This window comes from Eptesicus fuscus, chromosome 16 (assembly GCF_027574615.1).
Source record: "Eptesicus fuscus isolate TK198812 chromosome 16, DD_ASM_mEF_20220401, whole genome shotgun sequence".
Taxonomy (NCBI): domain Eukaryota; kingdom Metazoa; phylum Chordata; class Mammalia; order Chiroptera; family Vespertilionidae; genus Eptesicus; species Eptesicus fuscus.
Window position 1 is genome coordinate 13,390,221 of NC_072488.1, and position 22,280 is coordinate 13,412,500.

The 22,280-nt window shown below is 47.0% G+C and overlaps 1 protein-coding gene across 1 annotated transcript in view; it reads right to left on the bottom strand.

Annotated features, from left to right (window-relative positions):
• Positions 1 to 22,280, bottom strand: part of ALK (ALK receptor tyrosine kinase) — a 591,773-nt gene that overhangs the window by 101,226 nt on the left and 468,267 nt on the right. Inside the window, exon 6 of the mRNA XM_008162272.3 lies at positions 3,120 to 3,251. Within this exon, the coding sequence (XP_008160494.2) occupies positions 3,120 to 3,251 (132 nt within the window). The remainder of the gene's footprint in view (positions 1 to 3,119; positions 3,252 to 22,280) is intronic.

Consider the following 22,280-nt stretch of genomic DNA (forward strand, 5'->3'; position numbering starts at 1 on the left):
TACTGGTTCAGAGTGTGGGCTTTGGAGTCAGACTGAGTCTGAATCACTGCTCAGCCACTGGCTAACAGTTTGGCCATGGACTTCAGGTTCCTCATCTCTAAGGTGAGTGTAATGGCATCACATAGGATTGTTGTAAGGGTGAAATAAGTTCATACATGCCAAGTGTTTGGAGCAGCTCCCAGGACATAGTAAATGCTCAATAAATGCTAGTCAATATTATTACTGCTGTTGCTATCTTCACGGGGATGGTTTCCAGAATCAACACCAGGCAATGTGACAGGGAAGACAGCAAATATCCCACAGAGAATGGGGCACACAAACAAGGAGAAGGATGGTGGCTAACAGTACGGTAAAGATCAGAGCGGCACAAAGATCGAAATAACCCTCCTTCTGAACTGAACTTCTCTTCCTAGCAACTGATTTCTGTAGCAAAGACCTTGGTGGGGGTACTCTCCAGTGTGGAGCTGTCATTCGACAGCTGGTCAGAGCAGCTGCTCAACTGCGGCTGAAAAGGCCACAGGGCCCCAGGTGCCTGCCCTCAGGCCCGCAGCTAGGCTGCCCTCCAGCTTGGAGTTGGTCCTGGAAACTTGTTAATGGCAGGTCCCTGAATGGTGGGAAAATGCCCTGAGCTCGCAGTAATGGGCAGACCCCGCAGGCTCAATGCTCTAATCATGGCTCTGTTCCTGACGTGCTGTGTGACCCCAACAAATCAATTACCTTCTCTGTGGTTTCATTTTCCCAATTGTAAATCAGGGCATGCCCTGCCTGACCTGCGTCCCTGCTGGGAAGTGGGCATAAAAAAAAACTTTAAAAAAAGGCAAAAGCAAAATCACACAGCTCAGAGGCACTGCTGGAAATACTGCAGAGACCAATAACTAGAGACACAGAGGCCTCAGCCTGAGCAGCTTGGTGGCTAGGTTCATTCGGGCCACATGCAGAGCGAAAGTCTGCGAGACAGGCCAGGAGCCAGACCGTGTGGGCAGACAAGGCCCCTACCTGCAACTCCTTACTGGGTTGATCTAAACAACCACAATTCCGCCATTATTGGAAAACTTCCCTCAAAAGTTTTGCATAAAAGGTAGTTTTTAAGTTGAAAAATGGATTTCTTTATTGCTTCATTTATAAGAGAATAAATAAAACCGCTTTTCCCCCAAGGGAAAGTCTGTCCTCCAGATGACCTGGGAAACACTGTTAACTTTTTAAAGCTATTTTGCAGGCCAGTGTCACGGGGCTGGTATCTAGGAGGCGAGCATTGGATGCTGCGTCTGGGCCCCAGAGCACCCAGGCACACACCTGCTGCCTGCTTCCCAACCCTGTTCTGTTGTTTCCCCTCCTGCCCCATGTTGGAGTTTCAGCTTGAGGGCAGGTGCTGTGTTTTCATCTCTGCTCCAGGATCCAGCATATTTTCTAGCTCACATTATATGTGTTTTGTGATTTCAGTTTCCCTGGGGAAAATGTAAAAACCTCTAGTGTTTACTCCTAGCCAAACAGCTACTGAGGACACTGTATTGAAGTGGAGTGAGCACTGGGCTGGGAGTCTAATGCTGCTACTAACTACCAATGAGACCTCAGCAACTTGTTTTCTTCTACGGAGCCCAAGTTTTCCAACTCATTTATTCATTTTAATGAACAAAGTGTCAGTTGTGCCAGGAATCACGTGAAATATTGGTACAGGGAAGAGTACCAAACCCCATCTGCCCACAGAGAGGGAGAGAAACATGGAAAACACCCTCATGAAATGTAATGGATGTGCACCCACTAAGATGGCTAAAACAGAAAGGCAGATAATAATAAATGTTGGCAAGGATGTGGAGAAATTAGAACTGTTATACATTACTGGTGGGAATGTAAGATGGTGCAGCACTTTGAAAACAGCTTTGGCAGTTCCTCAAACTGTTAAATATAGAGTTATTATATGACCCAGCAATTCTACTCTTAGGGATATACCCAAGAGAAATAAAAACATCTGTCTACACAAAAACTTGTACATAAATGTCCACAGCAACATTATTCATAATAGCCCCAAAGTGGAAACAACCCAAGTGCCCGTCAACTGATGAAAGGCTAAACTAACTGTGGGTATCTGTACAATGAAATATTATTTGGCAATAAACATACACAAAGGACTGATACACACTGAAGCATGGGCTGCCCTTGGAAACATTACGCTAAGTGAAGAAATTAATCACAAAAGACCACATATTGTACGATTCTATTTATATGAAGTGCCCAGAATAGGCCAATCTATAGAAACAGAAGGTAGATTATGGTTGCTTATGGCTAGGGGAGGGGGCATAGTTGGAGGAAAGTCGGGAAATATTTCTAGGGGTTTCTTTGTGGAATGATAAAAAATGTTCTAAAACTAGTAGTGATGGTTGCACAACCGTGACTATGCTAAAAAATCCCTGGCTTGCATACTTTAAGTGAGTGGGTTGTATGGTATACTAGTATGAACTGTATCTAAAAAGAAAAAAGCTGTTAAAAATAATGGATGCTACAGTGGGTAGAAGACACACCAAGTTGGGACAGGAGGTCCAGAGAAAGAAGAACCAACTGTCCTGTGGGGTTGGAGAGAGGAGGTTTCCCAGAAAAATCAACTCCTGAGGGGTATCTTGAAGGAGCAGATGGGACTTGAGAAGGGACAGGGCACTCTGGGCAAGGGATACCACACACATAAAGCCATGGAGGTTTGAGGGAGCTGAGAAGCAGTCTGATATGGCCGGACCTGGGTACATGGGAGTCTGGGAGGATGAGAGAGGCAGTGGGTGATGAAAGATGAGGATTGAAAAGTGAGGGAAGTCCGGGGTTCCAAAGTCATGTTACAGAGCTGGGCATTCGTCTGAACATGTCCTCTGTGCACGAGGATATTGAGGGCACAACTTATAAGATCTTGTTTGGTTCTCAACTTTCATGCTGTTTCTGGACCACAGTTTTATCACTCGGCAGATCTTAGCTCTGTCTCTTGAAGACTGTGTAGCTTTTGAAAGTTGCCACTGAGAGGAGACACAAACGGCACTGGACATAGGAAGGCTGTCCAAGTTGGAATGCATGGGGTGATGGGCAGGAGAGGGATGTGAGCGTGGCTGGGGTGAGGTGGGTGGGGCAGCCCATCTACTCACTGCAGAGCTGGTCCTCGTCTTCTCCCTGGGCGCAGTCCTGGTGGAAGTCGCAGGCCTGGCCGAGCTGGAGGACTGTCCCGTTCCAGCAAGTGAAGGAACTCTGCAAGGCCATCTTGGAGCCTGGGGATGTCCCTGGAGAGCACACAGAGACACAGGCCTGGTCAGTGTGGGTGGCCCAGCCGCTCAGATCCCAGTGGCTTGACTGAGACACCGGCGTCTCAATCTGGCCACACCCAGGGGCAGCACCAGGAGGCTGAGAGGAAGTCAAAGCCCTAACAGCCCCACAAACCCTTGGGGACCTCATTTCCTAGTGATGGGGAGTAGCAGAGTGGCCGAGGTTTGTCTACGTCCCCTCAACAGTCTGGGGTTCTCAAACCCATGACTTTAGTGTGTCAGATGGATTGGCCTGCAGGTGGGGCCTCATCTGCACACAGACAGCTCTACCTTCAAGGTCATATTTGGGGTATCAAGGGGACTATCTGGTCCAGTGTATGTCCCCCATGTTCTTGACCCTGGATGCCACCACTGGAGTGATTCTAGAAACGTGCAGTACTCTTGGCTGTGGAACACGAGGAGCACCACTGAGAGGACCAGCCCTGGACCGGCCTCTCCATGACCGGTTGTGTGATGCTGACCTTGTCCCTTCTCTGTCTGGCCCCCTGTCTCTCCATTTACAAAAGGAGGGGTTTGGACCATATTTCTAAGGTCTGTTCCAGTTCTGAAATTCTAGATAAATCCTATTATCCTGTGGAGGATGGGAGAGGACGCAGTTTATAATGAAATTGTTAGCAGTTATTTGTTTCTGTATCAAGAACAAAGTGTTACGAAAATTCGTTAACCTGTGACCCAGAGAGCCAGGCTTCAGGGAAGAGAAGGCTGTACTGGCTGAGTATGTCCTACCGACTGGGCACTTTGCCTGAGACCACCTAGCAAGGGCTGGTGATTCTGATGGCACCTCCTATTGCCCAGCTCGTGGTGGGTGTGGGATGCAGGAGCCTCTGGACCACGTGGAGATGAGCAGGAAGGGCCCACCCCACGCCTGGCTGCCCTACACTCCATCCTCTTTTCTAGCTCCATCCCTGTGGCAGCCGGTGCCTCAGCAGTCTCCCCACCCCCATCCCATCCACCTCAGTGCTCGGCTGGGTGGTGGAGAGAATGACCCAGGATCCCCACTTGGGGGTCCTGTAGCTTCTCTGAGCATCATCTCAGGTGGCTCCTCCAACCCTGGCTGTGAAATTAGACTGGTCTTTATTAGATTTTATTTTACGAAAATCTCCCAGCTGATTGTGATGTGGGACTCTCCAGTTAGATGACTTTTAATACCTAAAATTCCATGATTTTCTGGTTCAGTGGACGGTTCCCAGTAGCATGGGCACTATCACCAAGTCCAGCCTGTTGACTTCTGGGATGCCTTTGTGTGCCTCAGCACATCAGCTTTGCAGAGAAGCTAGGCAAGTCTTAACAGTGCCCGTTTCCTTAGTGGGAAACTGAGTCAGAGAGCTGCAGTAACTTGCCTAAGGTCGTGAAGCTGGTCCATGGGATTCAGGCCCCATGTGTCAGAAAGCAAAGCTGTTCTCTTCATCTCACGGGAGAGGAGCGCTGGAGGTGGCCTTGGGCCCTCTTTCCCAACCTAGTCTAGCTGAGGCTCAACTTGTAAGTTGATGGCAGGTGGCCACTCGGCCCTGTCAGATGGGTCTCCAGCCTGGCTGGGCATTCTTGGTAACTCCTGGGCGTGGGAAATCAGGCCCTGCTTCCCTCAGGGAATCACATCCAAGTTTTGTTGTTGTTTTTAATTGATTTCAGAGAGGAAGGGAGAGGGAGCTAGTGATGGAAACATCAATGATGAGAGAGAGTCATCAATCAGCTGCCTACTGCATACCCCCTACTGGGGATCGAGCCTGCAACCCATTCATGTGCCCTGACTGGACTGAACCAGGATCTCTTGGTTCATGGATCGACGCTTAACCATTGGGCCGGGTACATCCCAGTTTTTAAACCTGTTCTTCAAGGTCCTTTGTGAGCTGAGCCCAAATTCCTTTCCTGTCTCACCTGTCTGTCTCTCCCCATGAACCCTGTACTCCGGACTCAGCACTGATTCCATGCACCCTGGCTCTAGGACCAGCTCTAGTGTTGGCTCCCATCTTCTCAGCAGGTTGTCTGAACCTCTGTGTCCTCCCCGTCCCCACCCCCAGCCCTAGCCACTGCCTGGCCCCTAAGAGGGCTCACAGACATCCTGCACATTAGGTTACCTATCTGTGAATGGCTGCATAATGGACCCACCCAGAGACCCACATCCTAATCCCCCAAACCAGAAAATATGTTACTTTATGTGGTAAAGGGACTTTACTAATGTGGTTAAGCGAAGGACCTTTAGATAGGGGAGATTCTTCTGGATTACTGAGGTGTAACCACAAGGTTCTTATGAAGAGCAGCAAGAAAGACAAGCAAGAAGTAGGAGATGCCATGAGGGCAGCAGGGGTTTGGAGTCATGAGCCAGGAGATGCAGGCAGCCCCCAGAAGCTGGAAAAGGCAAGGACTGGGTTCTCCGTGGACCCTCCAGCGGGAGCCTGCTCTGCTCTCACGACTTAGCCAGAGAGAATGACTTCAGACTCTGCCCTCAGGAGCTCTAAGGGAATAAATTTGTGTTGTTTGAAGCCACCGAGCTTGTGGTAGTTTGTTACAGCAGCCACAGGAAACGAATGCACCAGCTAACCCAGACTCCAGCTGCAATGGAAGACGGTCCTCGGAGACCCCGAGCCCTGAAGCCCAGCACAGCCTTAGATCAACTTCTCGGTTCCTTAATTGTTCTGTGACTAGATTGCTGTGGTTCCCTGGACTGGTCACCTCTGCCCGCTTCTTCCTCACACAGAAGGAAAAATGCCACCCCTATCTGTCCCTGTGCCTCAAGATAGCCTAAGTCAATGGTTTCTCCAAATTCCTCCAAATTCCAGGAGCAGGGACATGCACAACCTGTCAGTCACGTCCCCTTGGAAGCTGGGAGGTAAAATGTGTCTAGGAGCTAGGGTCCTCCTGCAGAGGTGGGGCTTTGCTGGGAGGGGCTGTGGCCTTTGTCGCAGATCACAGCAAGGACACCTGGCATCATATATAGTGTCCTGTTACCTGCCTGCTCACTCAACTTCACCATCTCCAGGACAGGGCCACTCGTTCTTTCCACTTCACAGAGGGAAGTTGCCAATTGAGGGCCAGGGGCAGTGGTGGGCAGGTGGCCTCCAGCTGGGGGCTGCTGTGAGGGCCGCACTGGTGTGTCCACCCCAGCTGGTGGGCCCTGCCTGCCCAGTGACACTGCCTGTCCTCTCTGCCCCTGTTTCAGGGTAAAGGCATTTAGGATAATAAGAACACTTCTTCACATTTGCTTGGTGATTTTTAGTTTTCAAAGTATTTTTTTCTAGTGTCTTATATTGGATCATTATATACAGCGAGGACCTTCTTACCCTTGTTCCCAGCCCTAATGAAGAAAATATAAGCAAAATAAAAACCCCTGTGAAGTCTTCCTCAACCTATGGAACACGTGTAAGCTTGTTGTGTTTCATTCACACCTTATGATTAGGCCTATTTCTCATTATGCGTTTTCACACACCAATGACTTGTCATTCCCTTATTCTAAAAGCATATGCCTATTGTCTGAAGTGTGAAGCCAGGGTAAAAATAAACAAAAGCAGTGCCCAGAATCGCACCACCCAGAGGCCATCATTTCTAACGTCTCTGAAGTGTTTCGGCCTATTCGTTAAACGTGTGTACAGTTGTGCCATATGTATATATGCCTTAAAATAATTAAATAAGGCCACAAGCTTTACCAAAGTTTTAAAAATTCTCCAGAAGCATACCTTTTAATGGCTATAATACTTTGGGATACGCACCATCATTTATTTCAACAGTATTCAATGTTTGGATTGTTAGACTGTTTATCAGAACTCTTTGAAGACTCTCTTTGACCAAAAACCTTTGCTTGCATTTCAGATTATTTTCATAGGATAGATTCCCAGAAGTGGAATTACTGAATCAAAGGGTGTAAACATTTTCAAGGCCCTTCATATAGACTGCCAAACTATTTTCTAGAAGTTAATCCAATTTACACTCTCCCAGCTGCGTTCACACATGCCTGCCCCTCTCACTACATCCTGGCCAACCCTGAATAGATCATGATTTTTATTTTTAACTAAAGGAATTCTCCTGCTGTTTTATTTGGTATTTCTTTGGTAGTCAGTGAGGCTGAATATTTTTTTCACATGTTGTTAGCTTTATTTTACTTTTACGTTGCCCACTTCCATCTGCTGATTTATCTATTAGGTTCTCCATATTTTCATATAGAATTGTATGAGATTATGAGTAAGGATGTGAAATTATTTATTATATGCTTGACAATTTCTCCCAGGATTTTGTATGCTTTTGTTCTGTTTATAATGTATCATGATATACAGGAGTTTTAAGTTGTACCTAATGCAAACCTATCCATATTCTCCTGGGTGATTTCTTCTTTTTTCTTTTCTGCTTAGTTTGTTCCATGTGGGACTGGTTATGTGTGGGCCACCCTTCCCAGTCTCTGGGTTGCCCTCTCATTTAGAAACATCTTCACCAGCATCTCATCTTTCAGTCATAGGGACCCAGACCTCATCTACCACACTTTTGTAGATTCTCCCCTCCTCCCCTCCATGAACCCTCCTTTCACTTGGACTTCTATCACTTATCACTTCTTGCATTTAACATGGCAGACATTCCGCCTCATGTCATAAGCAGTTGTTTGTATGCTGTCTTCCTCACCAAACTGTAAGTGACTGGGAAAGAGATATTGAGTTTTATCCTCATGGGTCTAAAACAGTACTTTGTATAGAGATCTCTCCACCCCAATACTTGGGAATTGAATTGAACCTATGCATTATATGTGGAAAGTTTTATACCTGTTTTATGGTTGAGAATACAAAGGCTTAGCGTGGTTACACGGTTTGGGTGAAAATCCACATTTTTGACATCTTGTTCTCTATCCTTTGTACTGTGTCTGTCTGTGGGGTTCCCCTCCACTCCTGCACCCAGGTATAGGTGTCCTCAGGAGCAGTGATTGTGAGTACAGAAGGGCAGGAAGTTGGCATCCCTGCCCTTCACCCCAAACCTTGACAAAGTAGAGATCTGGTAGTGGGAAGGTAGTGCTGCTTTCACTCTCTGGATGCCCCAGAGTTAATCCCCAAACCTTTCTTTTACTCAGTTAAAGCACAGCCACAGCCCAGAGAGGCCGTTCCCTTCAGGCTTGCTTCTACCAATGCCTCTCCATCTCCTTCCCCTGGCTGGAGACATCTCGGCTCCCTGGCATCGCATCCGCCATACCACAGAGAATTTTATGCTTGTGAGGGATTCAATTAGATGTATGCCTGGTACTCTGATCTCTACTGCCAGCCAAACTCAAAACTAATGAGGCGCAACAAAAAACAACTGCTCTGTCTTCCCAAGTTCTTTTTTTATGGGGCCCATAAATTCCAAGGAAGGAAGTACCCTTGGTGAATGATTGTAATCAAGGGCCTGAGTTTCTTAAATGGCATCTTCTCTGTGGTTGTGAAGTGACTCCTCTGGCTTATGGAGGATGGTACCTGAGGCCCTGGGTGGTCACAGCCAGCCTTGGGGGCAGTGGATCTTTTTGCTGGCACCTCCTGATGCTTTCCACCTATGGGTGCCAGTGAATCCTAGTAACCATTGGAACACCAAGTCCCTAATCACAGAATGCTTAGGGAGATCTGAGATCAAGCTGCTCTGGAATGAGTTGGTGCTTGGGGATCTTTTGTTAGTAAGGATCTTCTCGGTGGGAATTTATTTATCTTTGAAATAGCAGTTCTTCCCAGAATAATGATGTAAGTCACCGGGGGCCATAAATTCTCATCGTTCTTTACTTCTGTAGAGCATTTTAATAGCTTACGATGTGCTCTTGTAATCCTTCCTTGTTTGAACCTCATAAAAAACTGGCAGGACAGTTATTATTATTCCCATTTGATTAATCAGAAGATTGGGGATTCGAGAAGCTAAATAACATATAGAGAAATGCTTTTTAAACTATAAGGCACTATGAAATGCCTATGGTCTTGCAGCAAGTAAACCTCAGGGGAAGGCCCACCAGAGCCTGGTCAGATGATCCCAGGTGGAGTTCCTCTCCCAGACTTGGATTAGATCACCTTTGGGACCAGCACCCTGATGGCCCATGGGAGTCACTAGGGAGTTAGAAATCCTGTTGATCTTCAGGCCCCACCTGGACCAATGAAATCAGTAGAAGGAGAGGCCCTTGGCATTGGTGGCTTTAAAAGCTACCTGAGTGATTCCCAGGGGCATCGGGTTGAGAGCCTCTTCCTCAGAGGCTGGAAGATCTGCCCTTGAGCACCTAGGAATCTTGGGTGCATCCTTTATCTCCATGGGTCTTCACTGCCCTTGATACAGTGAGGGTGGGACCTCAAGTCCAACCTTTAAGACCACCATCCATTTGCAATATCTTGATTCTGGAGTGCTGGGCAATGGTTGTTGGTGGCTATATGTTTATAAGGTTGATTTGATATAATTAGTGCCATCTTTATTAATTCTGGCCCTTTAATGACTCTCTCGTGAAGCCTTCTTCCCTCCCATGCATCTTTACTAAGCCACTCACCCAGCAAGCTTCCCTTGGATGCCTCATGTTAGCTTTTCCTGTCTCAGTCATCTGTCATTTGCATCCTGGAACCTGTCACCTGTAACAGCATGCCACATTTGTTTGCCTATTTATCTAGTCTCCAGTGCAGGAGGAATTAGTTCATATTTGCATCTGAGACACGTGAGGCCCAGGTCAGGTCACATGAATCACTATTCCACACCATGCGTGACTTACTGGGTTCTCTGGCTGAGAATGATTCCTTTTCCCTCATTGTGCATTCAAAGCAGAAACCCAACACACTCCCCTCCTTCCATCATGTCTTGGAGATTTGGTGCTAAAAAATATACATAACTCTCCTTACTCAAATTTCTTTTTTAAATGAATGTCAAATTTTAGGTCACTTAATTAATTTTTAATTAAGGTGATTTATGTGGCATTAAAAAAGGCACATTTGTATCAGCTTTTGGGCTCTCTCCCACCTGCTTGCTGATGCCTAACCAATGACACTCGCTGAGGGGGAAAATTGAATGCTGCTTCGGTGAGATGGGGTCTTACTCTTAAATGAAAGACAAGGGGATGTGGTGTGTGGAAGGAGTCTGCCTACTAGAGAATAGAGAGGTCAGGAGTGGGGCTGGGCCAGGTTCCCATCGTAGAAACTTACTGTTTCCCAGAATGAGGAGAATCAGGTACTTCAGGGTAAACAAGCCCAGAGACATGAAAATGGATGGTGACGTGATGAGGATGCAGTCACATAGCAGGCACAGGCTAACAGCTGTTACTACTGTGCTGACGTTAATGGAAGGCCTGCGAACTGTGTAAATTAAGCCTGGCAGAGACCAATCCTGCTGAGGGCTCTGGGACTCATAAATTGGAGTGTGGACAGCCTCATTAAAGAACTGGCATCTTGGGTTCCTACTCAAAATGTAAATCGGTGAGGAGAAGGCCTAGCTATGGAGGGCTGACGGTAGGCTGGGTAGGAAAGCCCTGTGCTGGGAACCAAGAGAGCCCGTTGGAGGCCTAGTTCTGTGATAAGGCTCTGGGCCACAAGCCAGTCACTTCTATTCTGGGCCTCAGTTTCCTTGTTTGTGGACCCTCAAAAGCCAGCCATTTACATTTATCATGGGCTTAGTCTTTGGTGGGGTGTCCAAAGACCCTCTGCAACTAAGTCACACAGGAACTTGTTAATCATGCTTTCTGGGCCCACTGTAGACCTATAGAGTCAGAATAGCTGGGGGCGGAACCCTGGAACCAGCGTGCCCCACAGCGCTCTGGCTGACAATAGGGTGCACCAAAGCCTGAGAACCTCTACTATAGAGAAGTGGATCTTCAATTTCTTCTTCCCTTAGAAGAATCCCAAGCCTTCTGGCCCTATGTACCCCCTCACCGGGGCAGTTCCCTCCTGGGGCCAGGGTTATCAGACTTCCTTTCACACCTAGATTCCATTTTTGTTATTCTTCCAGCGGTACACGCTATCACTTTGTTCAGTTTGCAGTGATGAGCCCCTTCAGGTGTAGAGAAAACAATACTTGGTTCCAGTCCCCTCTTCTACCAGCTCGCAGTGTGAACTCTGACAGTTCATGGGATTCTTCTCTTCTGTAAAGCAGGGATGCTATCTAATTTATAGGATTCTGGTGAGGATCAAATGAAATTGTATACACAAACAATATGTGAGGTGCTTATGAGCTAATTTCATAGAGTATCCCAAGGGGTTTGGGAGAATTGACCATGGAGGATTGGTGAAAGGGATCAATAAGGGGGCTAAACAGGCCAGATCTTGGGGACAGACAGCACCTTTGGGAATCCTTCACATCCCATAATATAGGAGAGCATCAACAGGGCTAGACCCTATCAGCAAAACAATGATAGAAACAAACCCAACAACAGTTTGCTCCACAATAATAGCTATGAAAAAGAATAGTTGCAATGATGAGTTTTCAAGATTATTTGTCTCTGGAGTCACCTGACCACCAGTTAGCTCTCTGAGCCCAGCTCCTCTTAGGTCCCAGTCCTGCCATAAACCTTTTCTGGTTTCCATGGCATTCCATCCAAATGGGGCTTGGTGCCCTGGCACGGCCTGCTTTCGCAGCTTTGCTGTGCTACTTTGCATCTTTAGCTAAACTCTGTGACTTGCTTTTCTTGAACATGCGGCCATCGCCACAGCCTTTGTGTAACCGTTACTTTGTCTAGAATCATCTTCTCCATCTGCACAATTCCTCCTAACTCAGATGCTTGTTCCCCAATGGCTTGTTCTCCTTCCTCTAAGAAAGGCATATGATGGCTCCCTGGGGTGCTCTGGTAATCACTGCACGGCTCTAACTGTGCTCTCACCTCACCCTATTGCATGATATGTCTGCATTGCTAGCTTCTCCCACGAAATTCTAAATTCTTTGAGGCAGGTGGTCCATCTTACTTAGTTTCTCTCCTGGAGAGTGTCTGGCGCATGGCGGGCACTAATGAATGCATGGCGAGGGAGTGCAAAATAGATCACCAAGTTCACGTAGAAGAATGGGGTGAGGTGGAATTTCTTGGCATTTTGGAAGTTGCTAATTCCTCTAGCTTATACCATAGAAATTCCACCCACCTTCCGCTGCCCTCCGTTCCACTGAATCTTTGGATTATTGAACAAGAGAGTCAGCTCTGCAAAAAGGCTGTGGAAAAGCGGGAGCAACACCAGATCTAGAAACACAGCAAAGGCTAGTGTGGCTCAAGAGGGTCACAGAGGGTCATGAGGGCTGGGAAAGGTGGTTAGGGATAGGGTGGGGGGCAGAGGCCCAATTAGGAAGGACCTTGCAGGCAGCAGGAAGGGTTGTAGATTTCGCTTAAGGAGTTTAGACAAGAGGCTGAAAACAATCTGATTAATTTTTCAGAAGCTCATTCTGAGCAATTTAGGGAGAATGCACTGGAGAGGGCAATGGAAGTGGAAAAACCAGTTTGTAGGCTGTAACCAAGCAAGCAAGGGAGGAAGCAGCTTGCGCAAGGCAGTGGTGGAGGAGATGGAAAGGAGTGAGTGATGTGAGTTACACATGGGGGGTGACTGACAGGAGGGCTGATGGCCTGGAGGTGAGGAGGAGAGAGGGTGACACCAGGATCGTGCCGGGCGGGCGAAACCGGGGCTGCCAGCTGGCATGATAGAGCCAGCCAGCGATCGTTTCAGAATCCCGATTCCTTGACAAAGTCAGTCTCCATATAAATTCACAAAGAACCACTAAGATTCCCTCAGGCCATTAGCAGGAAAGCAGAATGTGTTTCATTTTTGCTGCTGAGCTCTCTGAAGAAAGTAAAAATTTTCTTATTCCCTGTACCCTCAACAGCCCCTTTATTTTGTTGCACAGTCCTTTTCCCAAGGTTTCCCTATTCGACATTTATCTTCATTGCTTTGCCGAAAAGACATAGCAATCATTTTATTTTTAATATTATAAATAACCTCTGTGTACACTTTGCTATTAGTCTCCCTGAAAAGTGGTGACATTTAACCATTCTGCACCACAGCTCCCCATAAAATATGTTGTTTTCTCCTCTTGTTTTTTCAGTGAACAATGAACAATTCCAATCATACCTTGGAGATTTAATACTAATCACAAACAAATTATAGCTACGCCTGAGACCATGGGAGGGGCTTTGCAGATCACACAGCGGGAAGGCTGCTGGGAACAGAGAGCAGAGGTGAGCAGGGGGTATGCAGACCGAAGGGGCAGAGCAGGAGCGCTATCGCAGGAGTGGCCTCTTAAGGCACCTCCCCTGAAGGGAGCCGGGGGTTTCAGCCCCTTGAAGACAGATGGGAGGTCATTCTGCCTCCACCCTATCCGTGGTAGCCATGCTGGGAGGTTTGGCTGAAGAGACAAGCTGGCCAATTGGGTGCTGACACAGGTATCCATCTGTGATAAGCATGTCCACCCTCATCATTTATTGAGTGCTTATAATCTTCTAGATACTGATATGCATTACTTTATTTACACCTTACAGCAACTATAAGAAGTAGTTGTCACTAGCTCCATTTTATTGAGAAGAAACTAGGACCCAAGAGTTTGTAAAGACATCCCCAAAGTCCTTGAGGCAGAATTTGATGTCTACCTGACCCCAGAGCCCATGCTCTTAATCAGTATGCTAGACCCAGCAGGAGGAATATCCATTCTAGGAGCCCCAGGAATAAATGAGAGGGAGGATTGTGAATTGCAAGCCAGTGGAGCCCCAGAGAGAAAATGTGCAACAGGCTGGAGACGGAGGCCGGGGAAGGAAGCTGGCAGTGCCAGGGATCTGAGGCTGGCTGGGGTTCCGGACTGGGCTATTGTCCCTCTGAGGGCTGATAAAAATGTTTTCAGGGGATGCTGTACCAGGTAGGTGCTAAGACAGAGTCCAGGCACAGGGGAACAAAATGGGAGCTGAATATCAGAGTTCATAGTTTGTTTCCTGGGCCAGGCAAAAAGCCCATCTCTTCTGTTGTTGGGTCAAAGGAGATAGTAATGGAAAAGTACTTTGAGTACCAGCAAATGATTAAGATTTTATTTTTATTATGAAGCACATGACATTCATATAGAATCTCACCAGAGCTATAAAAGGCTCACACCCTCACCTCCTTGCCTTACTGAAGGTCACCTCCTCAGGGGAGCTTTTCCTGGAGACCTTATCTAAAACCTCTCCCCTGCTCCACCCCAAAACACAGGCACTTCCTATTTTTCTTCCTATTTCTGTATTGTTTCTCCTTGCTACTTATTCTGGGCATTATACACTTTCCTTATTAGTTTTGTTGCTAGTCTTTCTCCCCCACTAGCAGTGTTTTCACTGCCGAATCTCCCTCTCGTTCCTACTACAGTGCCTGGCACCTAGTTGAGAGACTAGGTGAATGTATCTCTTTCATAAATTAGTTTGGGAAATGGATTCAGAAGCATGATTTATGTTTTATTCACAATTTAGAATTGGTGTTTCAGAGAAAAGGCATTTCACTGAAGAGGACTTCCATGTAGTCCCAGTCCCCATGGCCACAGGTGTTCAAAGCTGGGATCTGTTCATACAAAAAGCAAGTCATGGGAGAGGCTGATTACAGTGATTGTGGCCTTCCCTGTTTCTAAAGACCTTGCTCGGTGCTGCCAACTCCATTTGGGAGGATGGCTGTACACTCATACGCACAACTGAACACGAACTGGGGGGTGGGGGGGTGGGTAATGAAGCTGCAGGCATGGACTGCTGGGAGCCCTCCCCTTCTCTCTCCCCCACACACAGAGGAGAGAGTGATGGCCAACTCCCAGTAAGAAGTGAGAGGCTGTGAAACTGTCAGAAAATACTGCACATTTTAGGCTCAAAACCAAGAGAGAGGCTGAGGCCAGGCCCCACGCTATCGATATTCAGTGGGTGGGCCACTTGCAGCAGAGTCAGACGGAAGCAGGGTTTCCCTGGAGGAAATGTAAAGAGCTCCCGTGTTATTCAGTTTGATAGACAAGGAGAGGTGGGAAGGAGGCTGAGGCTCCTATGGAAGATCAAGGTCACTTGCTTTGGCTAGGAGTCAAGAATGTATTCATATTTTTTAGTTTCCAGTTCTTTTCTAAGGTTCTCATGTCAGGGTCTGACCTTCTCAAGAACCATAACATTGGGAGAAACCTAGGAAAAGGAAATCTGGATGACAGGCAGGAGGAAGGATGAAAAATAATAAGAAGTAACATTCAATTACTGCCTACTATGTACCAGCCATTTTCTTTTTGTGTGTATTATCTTTTACTGGATTCTTTGAATGGACATAGCTTAAATATGCAAGAAGACAAGTGATTTGGAATGGCTTCTACAAGAAATGGAAAATAACAAGTGTTGGTGGGATATGGTGAATAAACTGGAACCCTTATGCACTGTTGGCAGGAATGTACAGTAAAAGGGTGCAGCCACTATGAAAAACACTATGGTGGTTGCTCAAAACATAAATAATAGAATTACCATATGATTAGCAATTCACTTCTGGGTATACAGTATATATATATATATATATATATATATATATATATATATATATTATTGAAAACAGCGTTTTGAAGATAAATTTGTATATACACATTAATAGCAGCATTATTCACAACAGCCAAAAGATGAAAGGAACCCCAGTGTCCATCAACAGATGGATGGATAAACACAATGTGGTATATGTGCACAACAGTATATTATTCAACCTTAAAGAGGAAGGGAATTCTGACACATGCTACAAAATGGATGAACCCTGAGGACATTATGCCAGTGAAATAAACCAGTCACAAAAAGACAAATACTGCCTGATTCTTCTTAGTTGAGGGACCTGGAGTAGTCAAATTCATAGAGACAGATAGTGGAATGTTGGTTTCAGCCAGGGACGAATGGGAGGGGCGCAGGGGGAAATATTTAATTTAATTAATTTAATACAGAGCTTCAATTTTGCAATATGAAAAAGTTTTGGAAATAAATACTTTTAACACAACTGAACTGTACTCTTAAAAGTGGTGAATTTCATGTTATATGTATTTTCCCACAATTAAACAAAAAGATGACTGGCCTTGTAAATAAGCCCTAATTAAGACGGCAGGGCAAGAAAACAACAGCATGGCCTACTGAGATGTCTGTCCCAGAGGCCCTCAGGTTCTTCTTCTCTTACTTTTAAAAAAAATATATTTTTACTGGTTTCAGAGAGGAAGGGAGAGGGAGAGAGAGATAGAAACATCAATGATGAGAGAGAATCATTGATTGGCTGCCTCCCGCACACCCCACACTGGGGATTGAGCCCGCAAGCCAGGCAAGTGCCCTTGACCAGAATCGAACCTGTGACCTTTCAATCTGCAGGCCGATGCTCTTTCCACTGAGACAAACCGGCTAGGGCTTGTGGAAGGCAACAGGGAGAAGCTTGTGATAATTTTAACCTGTTCCTGTTTGGCTCCCAGTGGAAGGGGCTGGCATGTGAGGCAAAGGACACAGCCAGATGCACTGGCTGGAGCGAGGAGGCCTCACCTCTGCTCCCACACCGCGGCCTGTTAGCCGAGTAGCGCTGCACTGGGCATGAACTCTCTCTTACCTACAGTCTGTTTATCTGTGAAATGACAGGGTGGGGCCAGTGAGCTCTGAGAGGCCTTTATGCCCCCTCTGCTGTGGGTCAAGGTCTCAGCCAATGACAGGGAAGAGTGGAGAGGAATTCCACGGTTGGAGGAAGGTGCCAGGGTGGGAGAAGGAGGGTCTGGTGATCGTGATAAATGTGGATGACAAATTGGAAAGCCTCCGGGAGACTCCTGCTCAGCTAGAAGCCTCTCAGGCCCCACACTGTGTTAAATGTGGCCACGTCACGCAGAGGGCTGCTTCCGGCCCAGCAGGCCCCCAGCACACACGGCTCCATTTCCATTTTTATGAGTATTTCCTGAACTCTCAGGGGATTTCTATCAGGTACTGTGTACTTGAGAGTGAAGTGCCACTGAGCAGAGTTTACAATTTCTTTTCGAGAAACCTCTCGCTCAGGGAGAGTCCAGAGCAGGCAGTGCTCTTGCCTTGGGGCTCCTGGGAGTATGAGGATGACATGTTTTAGGTGGACTCAATGGAAAGTTTTCAGTTACCAGCTGTCCTGAATCTCCACGGTCTTTGTCATTGCTGGGCACACGCAGAGGCTGAGGAAAGAGGATGGGTTTTGGAGACAGATAGGCCGAAACAGAATCCTGACTCCAACAACTGGTCTTGTACAAAGTACTTGATTGCCTTGAACTTCAGAATCTATCTTGCAGGGTTGTTTCGAGGTTTAGAGAAACTACAGGTAAGCCTCAGTGCCCAGTACATATAGTAGTGGGCATTCAAAAAATGGTAGATGAAGAGGAAAACATAGTCTTCATTTTTGAGGCCATCCTGTATTTTGGGGCAGATATGTGAGCTAGTAATAATAATAATAATAATAATAATAATAATAATAATAAATTATAATAAATAGGTGTGTGCTGTGACAGTTTTAAAACATCTGAAAATTGTTTAATGATTTTCATGAGATAATTACTGAGAGGTGGGGATCTGTCTCCTCTCCATGAATACAGGCAGGCTTGGGACTGCTTGGACTAATAACATATGTTGGAAGCCACCATGTGACTTTCGAGGCTAGATCATAAAAAGCTATGCAGCTCCCACCTTCCTCATAGATACATTTGACTTTGGAGCCTGAAGCTTCCACGCAAGAAGCTTGACTACCCCATGGCTACCATGCTGGAGAAGTCAAGGGCAAGCGCTCAGGGAGTCAGAGGTCAAGGACAGGCACTCAGGGACAGTCCCAGCCAAGCCCAGCCTCCCTGTATCTCTGCTAATGCAGTAGACACGTAAGCAAGGCCAAGAGGGACCCTGCACTGCATTGACCTGTCAGCTGAGTACACTGCAGGACCTCCGTCAATCACAGGATACAAAGCAATTACCTAGTGGAGCCCTGACTGGACTCTTGTCCCTCAAAATACAATAGTTGTTTAAGCGGTTACACTCTGGAGTATTTGTTCTTTAGAATTAGATAACTGAAATGTTTGAATGACAGGCCCACAGAGGAGGGGATCTAACTATGGGGCAAAGGAAGGCTCTAGAAAAGAGGTGACACTTGAGTTGTACTCAAAGAATTGGCAGGAGCTCTTCAGATAAGGAGAAATGACAAGGAAGTCCCCAGAAGAGGACAGAATGCCCAAGGAACAGCAGGTTGGACCACCCACACTGCTTCCTCTTGCAGGGCCAGCTGGCATGATTCAGGGAGGCCCAGGAGGCAGGGCTATTTCAGGAGCTTGGGGAGTGCCAAGAGGATCTGACTATGGCTCAGGGTAGCATGTCCAGGATGGCCCTGAGGTGAGGGGCATTCTGGGAAGGTAGGGCTGTGGGAAGGGCTGGCAGATGGCTGCAGAGGGTGAGGCCCGGAGAGAGCTGGCTCTGTTTCCACTAACTCAGCTCCCCCATCACAAGCTTCTCCCTGTTGCCCTCCACCAGATCCTGTCCCAAGGGTGGTCCTTGGGGCTCTGAGAGCAGCTGGCCCCACAGGCGCAGTCACTGCAGAGGTTCATGTGTTGTGGGTTCTTAGTGAGGCCAAGACTGGCCTGAGGATGGAGAAACACCTTCTTCCCTCCCCTTCTCTGCTCCAAGGATCTGCTTCTTCCTCCACGCCACCTGCAATGCATGCCAACAGTCTGTGAAGTCAGTCATCCCTAGTGTGGCCATGCCGTGACGTCTGGAGGCAGGCAGCCTTGTAGTGAGTGACGTGGTAGAGATGACGCACAGCCTTCCCTGCCACAGCCATCCCTCCTGCCTCCCTCAGCACAACCAGGGAAGCGAGTGAAGGCTCTGGAGTTGGCAGACCGAGTTCAAGCTCAGCTTGGCCACTTACTATCTGCTTGACCTTGGATGGTCCCACCTCTCTGAGGCTCATTTTTCTTTCTGAAGAAGAATGTCTTTTTCTTTTGCAGGATAATTATAAAGATAAGTAGAGTTTAGGAAAGCAGCCAGAGAAAGGCTGGTTTGTAACATTTCCCTCTCCAGTTTCCACCTGGGACTCCATCCTACCGAAGAGGAGAATGGGCAGGAAGCTCACTCTGGGCTCAGAGTGACAGCCACTGGCCTGTCTTGTCAGCTGAGCTCTCCGGGCCAACATGAGCCCTTCATCCGCTCAGCACACACCTGCCTCTGGGTGGACAATTGTAGGCCCTGGCTTCTGATGGGGCTGCTCTGTGCTGGCTTCCCCTCATGGCTCTCTGTTGAAGCGCTTGGCATGGCAACAGGGAAAGGGCAGGTGCCAGGTGGGAAGGAGGATGCTGGCTCAGACCTGAGGGGTGACCCAAATGTGAAGCTGCAGCAGAGCCGTTCCTGGACCTGCCTGGGGTGTTCCCAATTTGCTTGCAGCACAGCCTCCTTGCCTATGCAGATTCCGACCCAAGGACCAGCACCCCAGTGTCGATGACTGGGACTCATCCAAGTTATTGACAGGGCCAGATGTGTCGGCCTGGAATGTCTTGTGTCAGAAGTAGGGTCAGCAAAGAAAATGCTCTCAGAAAGAGCTCAGGCACAGAACATCTTTGGGCTCAACAGCCTGCTTCCTGAAATGGTCATGCCCAGCCTCTGAGGTCTCCTGCCCATTGGTGGTTGGGGAAGGGAGGGAGGGAGGAGGGGTGGAGAACCAGTTAATCACCAAGATGCTGGTGCCGGAGACCTCCATGTATATCACTCAGAGTTTATGTTTCAGAAAGGAAATGAAGGTGAGGACCACTAGCCAGAACTTCTTATAAAGTTCCTTATACTGATGGCAAAGCTACTTTCTCCAATTAAAATAAACAAGCTCAAGTCTTCGAAGATAATAGATGAAAAAGTTAATAATTTCTGCACTGTTCAAAAAAGGATTTGTGGTGACCTGCAGTTATATGTAATAAAAGCATGTAAATAAATAAATCAGGATGATTGAAGAGTAATATTTTAGTACAAGTATGCCATAAGACTTCTATGTGATAGCTAAAATTTGGCTAAAGTAGACTTCTGTGCTTCCTAGCAGCCCAAGCAAAAGGGAAATAGATCTATTATAAGATTCAAAGTGTTCACGGAAAAATAAATGCTCTTTCTGACTCTGAGACTTTAAGATAAATTGTTTTGTGGGTCCTCCTAAGTGTTATAGTCAACAACACCTTCACCTGCTCCTGTCATCAACACAATAGCACAGTCATTTAGACATCCTATATAATAAAAGCCTAATATGCAAATTGACTGAACAGTAGAACGACCGGTTGCTATGACGCACACTGACCACCAGGGGGCAGATGTTCAATGCAGGAGCTGCCCCTGGTGGTCAGTGCACTCCCACAGGGGGAGCGCGGCTCAGCCAGAAGCCAGCTCACAGCTGGTGAGCTCAGCAGCAGTAGCGGGAGCTTTTCCCACCTCGGTGGCAGTGTTAAGGAGCAGCCAGCCAAGAGGTAAGGAACAGTGAGCAGGCAGGGGGTAAGGAGCAAGGGCTCCCGGACTGCTAGAGGGCACAGGCCGGGCTGAGGGGATCCCCCCCGCCTGCACAAATTTCGTGCATTGGGCCTCTAATTTTCTGTAAAAGTGCTATCCCTGAAGCACATACGTCACTGGAGGGTTAGGTCTTAAAAACTGAGCTGCACCAACTTTGCAAAGATCTGAAAATAACATCCAGTACCAGAAGACTAGTGAGTTAGGGACTCTTGTAAATCACTGCTGAGAATGAAAATTGACAGAACTTTCTAGAAAAGCTTGGAAAGTTCCACTTCTAGGAAACGTCCTTGAAGAAACAGAGAGCTATACAGGTACTTAGACCCCCCAAACAGTCACAGTAGATGATAGGAGCATAGAAGTGAAAACAAAGCAAGAACTCCAGTGGTTGGGGAGTGATAATAGAAGCCTGCTCCATACAAAGGTGTGTTGTTTTTTTTTTAAGAACTTTTACCAATGTGAGAAAATGTTCATGATAAATTAACTTAAAAAATACCCCCCCACCTACATCTAAGTCTGTTGGAACAGCATGACAAAACCCATTAATATATACAAAGGAAATCCAGGAGGCATATATCACATTGTTAACACAGCTACCTCTGAGCTGGAGGATTATGAAAGCTTTGAGTTCTCCTTTTTCTGCCTTTCTGAATTTGTGTGATCTGTAGTGGGCATATGTAACTCTTATAATCAGAGAAAGGAAGCAGTAACTCTAAAGGAAGAATCTGCTTTCTCTTCCTAGACCCACGCCTACATTCTAAGGATACCTATTCACCCCACATCTCTATTTATGAGACTCTTCAAAGCACTTTCTTTTCTTTATCTCATTTATATCTCACCATCACTCCGGGGAGCAGGCAGGGCAGGGGTTCCATCCCTTTTTAGAGGGAAAACTAATTCATGGGATGGTACCATTTGAATGGAGTCTCAGCTTTAATTCATGGGATGGTACCATTTGAATGGAGTCTCAGGTGTGGATTTGTTTTTAGAAATCCACACCTCGTTTGCACCCTGACCCACACCTGCCTGAGAACCTCCTGCAGATACAAGTGAGGGCAGAGGTAGGGATGGGGAGATGGACCCTGTAAGGCTGAACTACCAAGCTGTTGACACCTCTCAGGGCTGCTGCATCCCTGAGACACCCACAGTGCCCTGGCAAGGCTTCTAAATCATGGTTTAGACCACACTTTAACAGAGGCACAAATTGCTACTTTGCGCTGCAGTGAATCTCAACATCTGATTTCCAATGACAGCTAAATTAACAAATCAGCTAAACTCTGCTATATTTTATGTCTCGTCTTATGCCAGATTTAATGTGTTCCAGACACAACACAGTGCAGAGGAGTTTGGATTTACTGGCTCAGGGATAGCTGTAAACTATTCCCTGCGTCCATTTCACTCAGTGAACTAGGAAGCAATTCCTGCGTCCATCTGTCAGAATCTCTGCCTGGGAGGAGATGAATGAATCCGAGGCAGCTGACCTGGCCAGGCAGTCCCCGAGAGCTGGTCATTCACTCTGCAGCATGCTTCCCGGGTCTTGGTTACAATCAATGGGGTGATTTCTCTCACAGTTACTTGCCCCGATGGTCAGATATGGCCTACACCTGCTC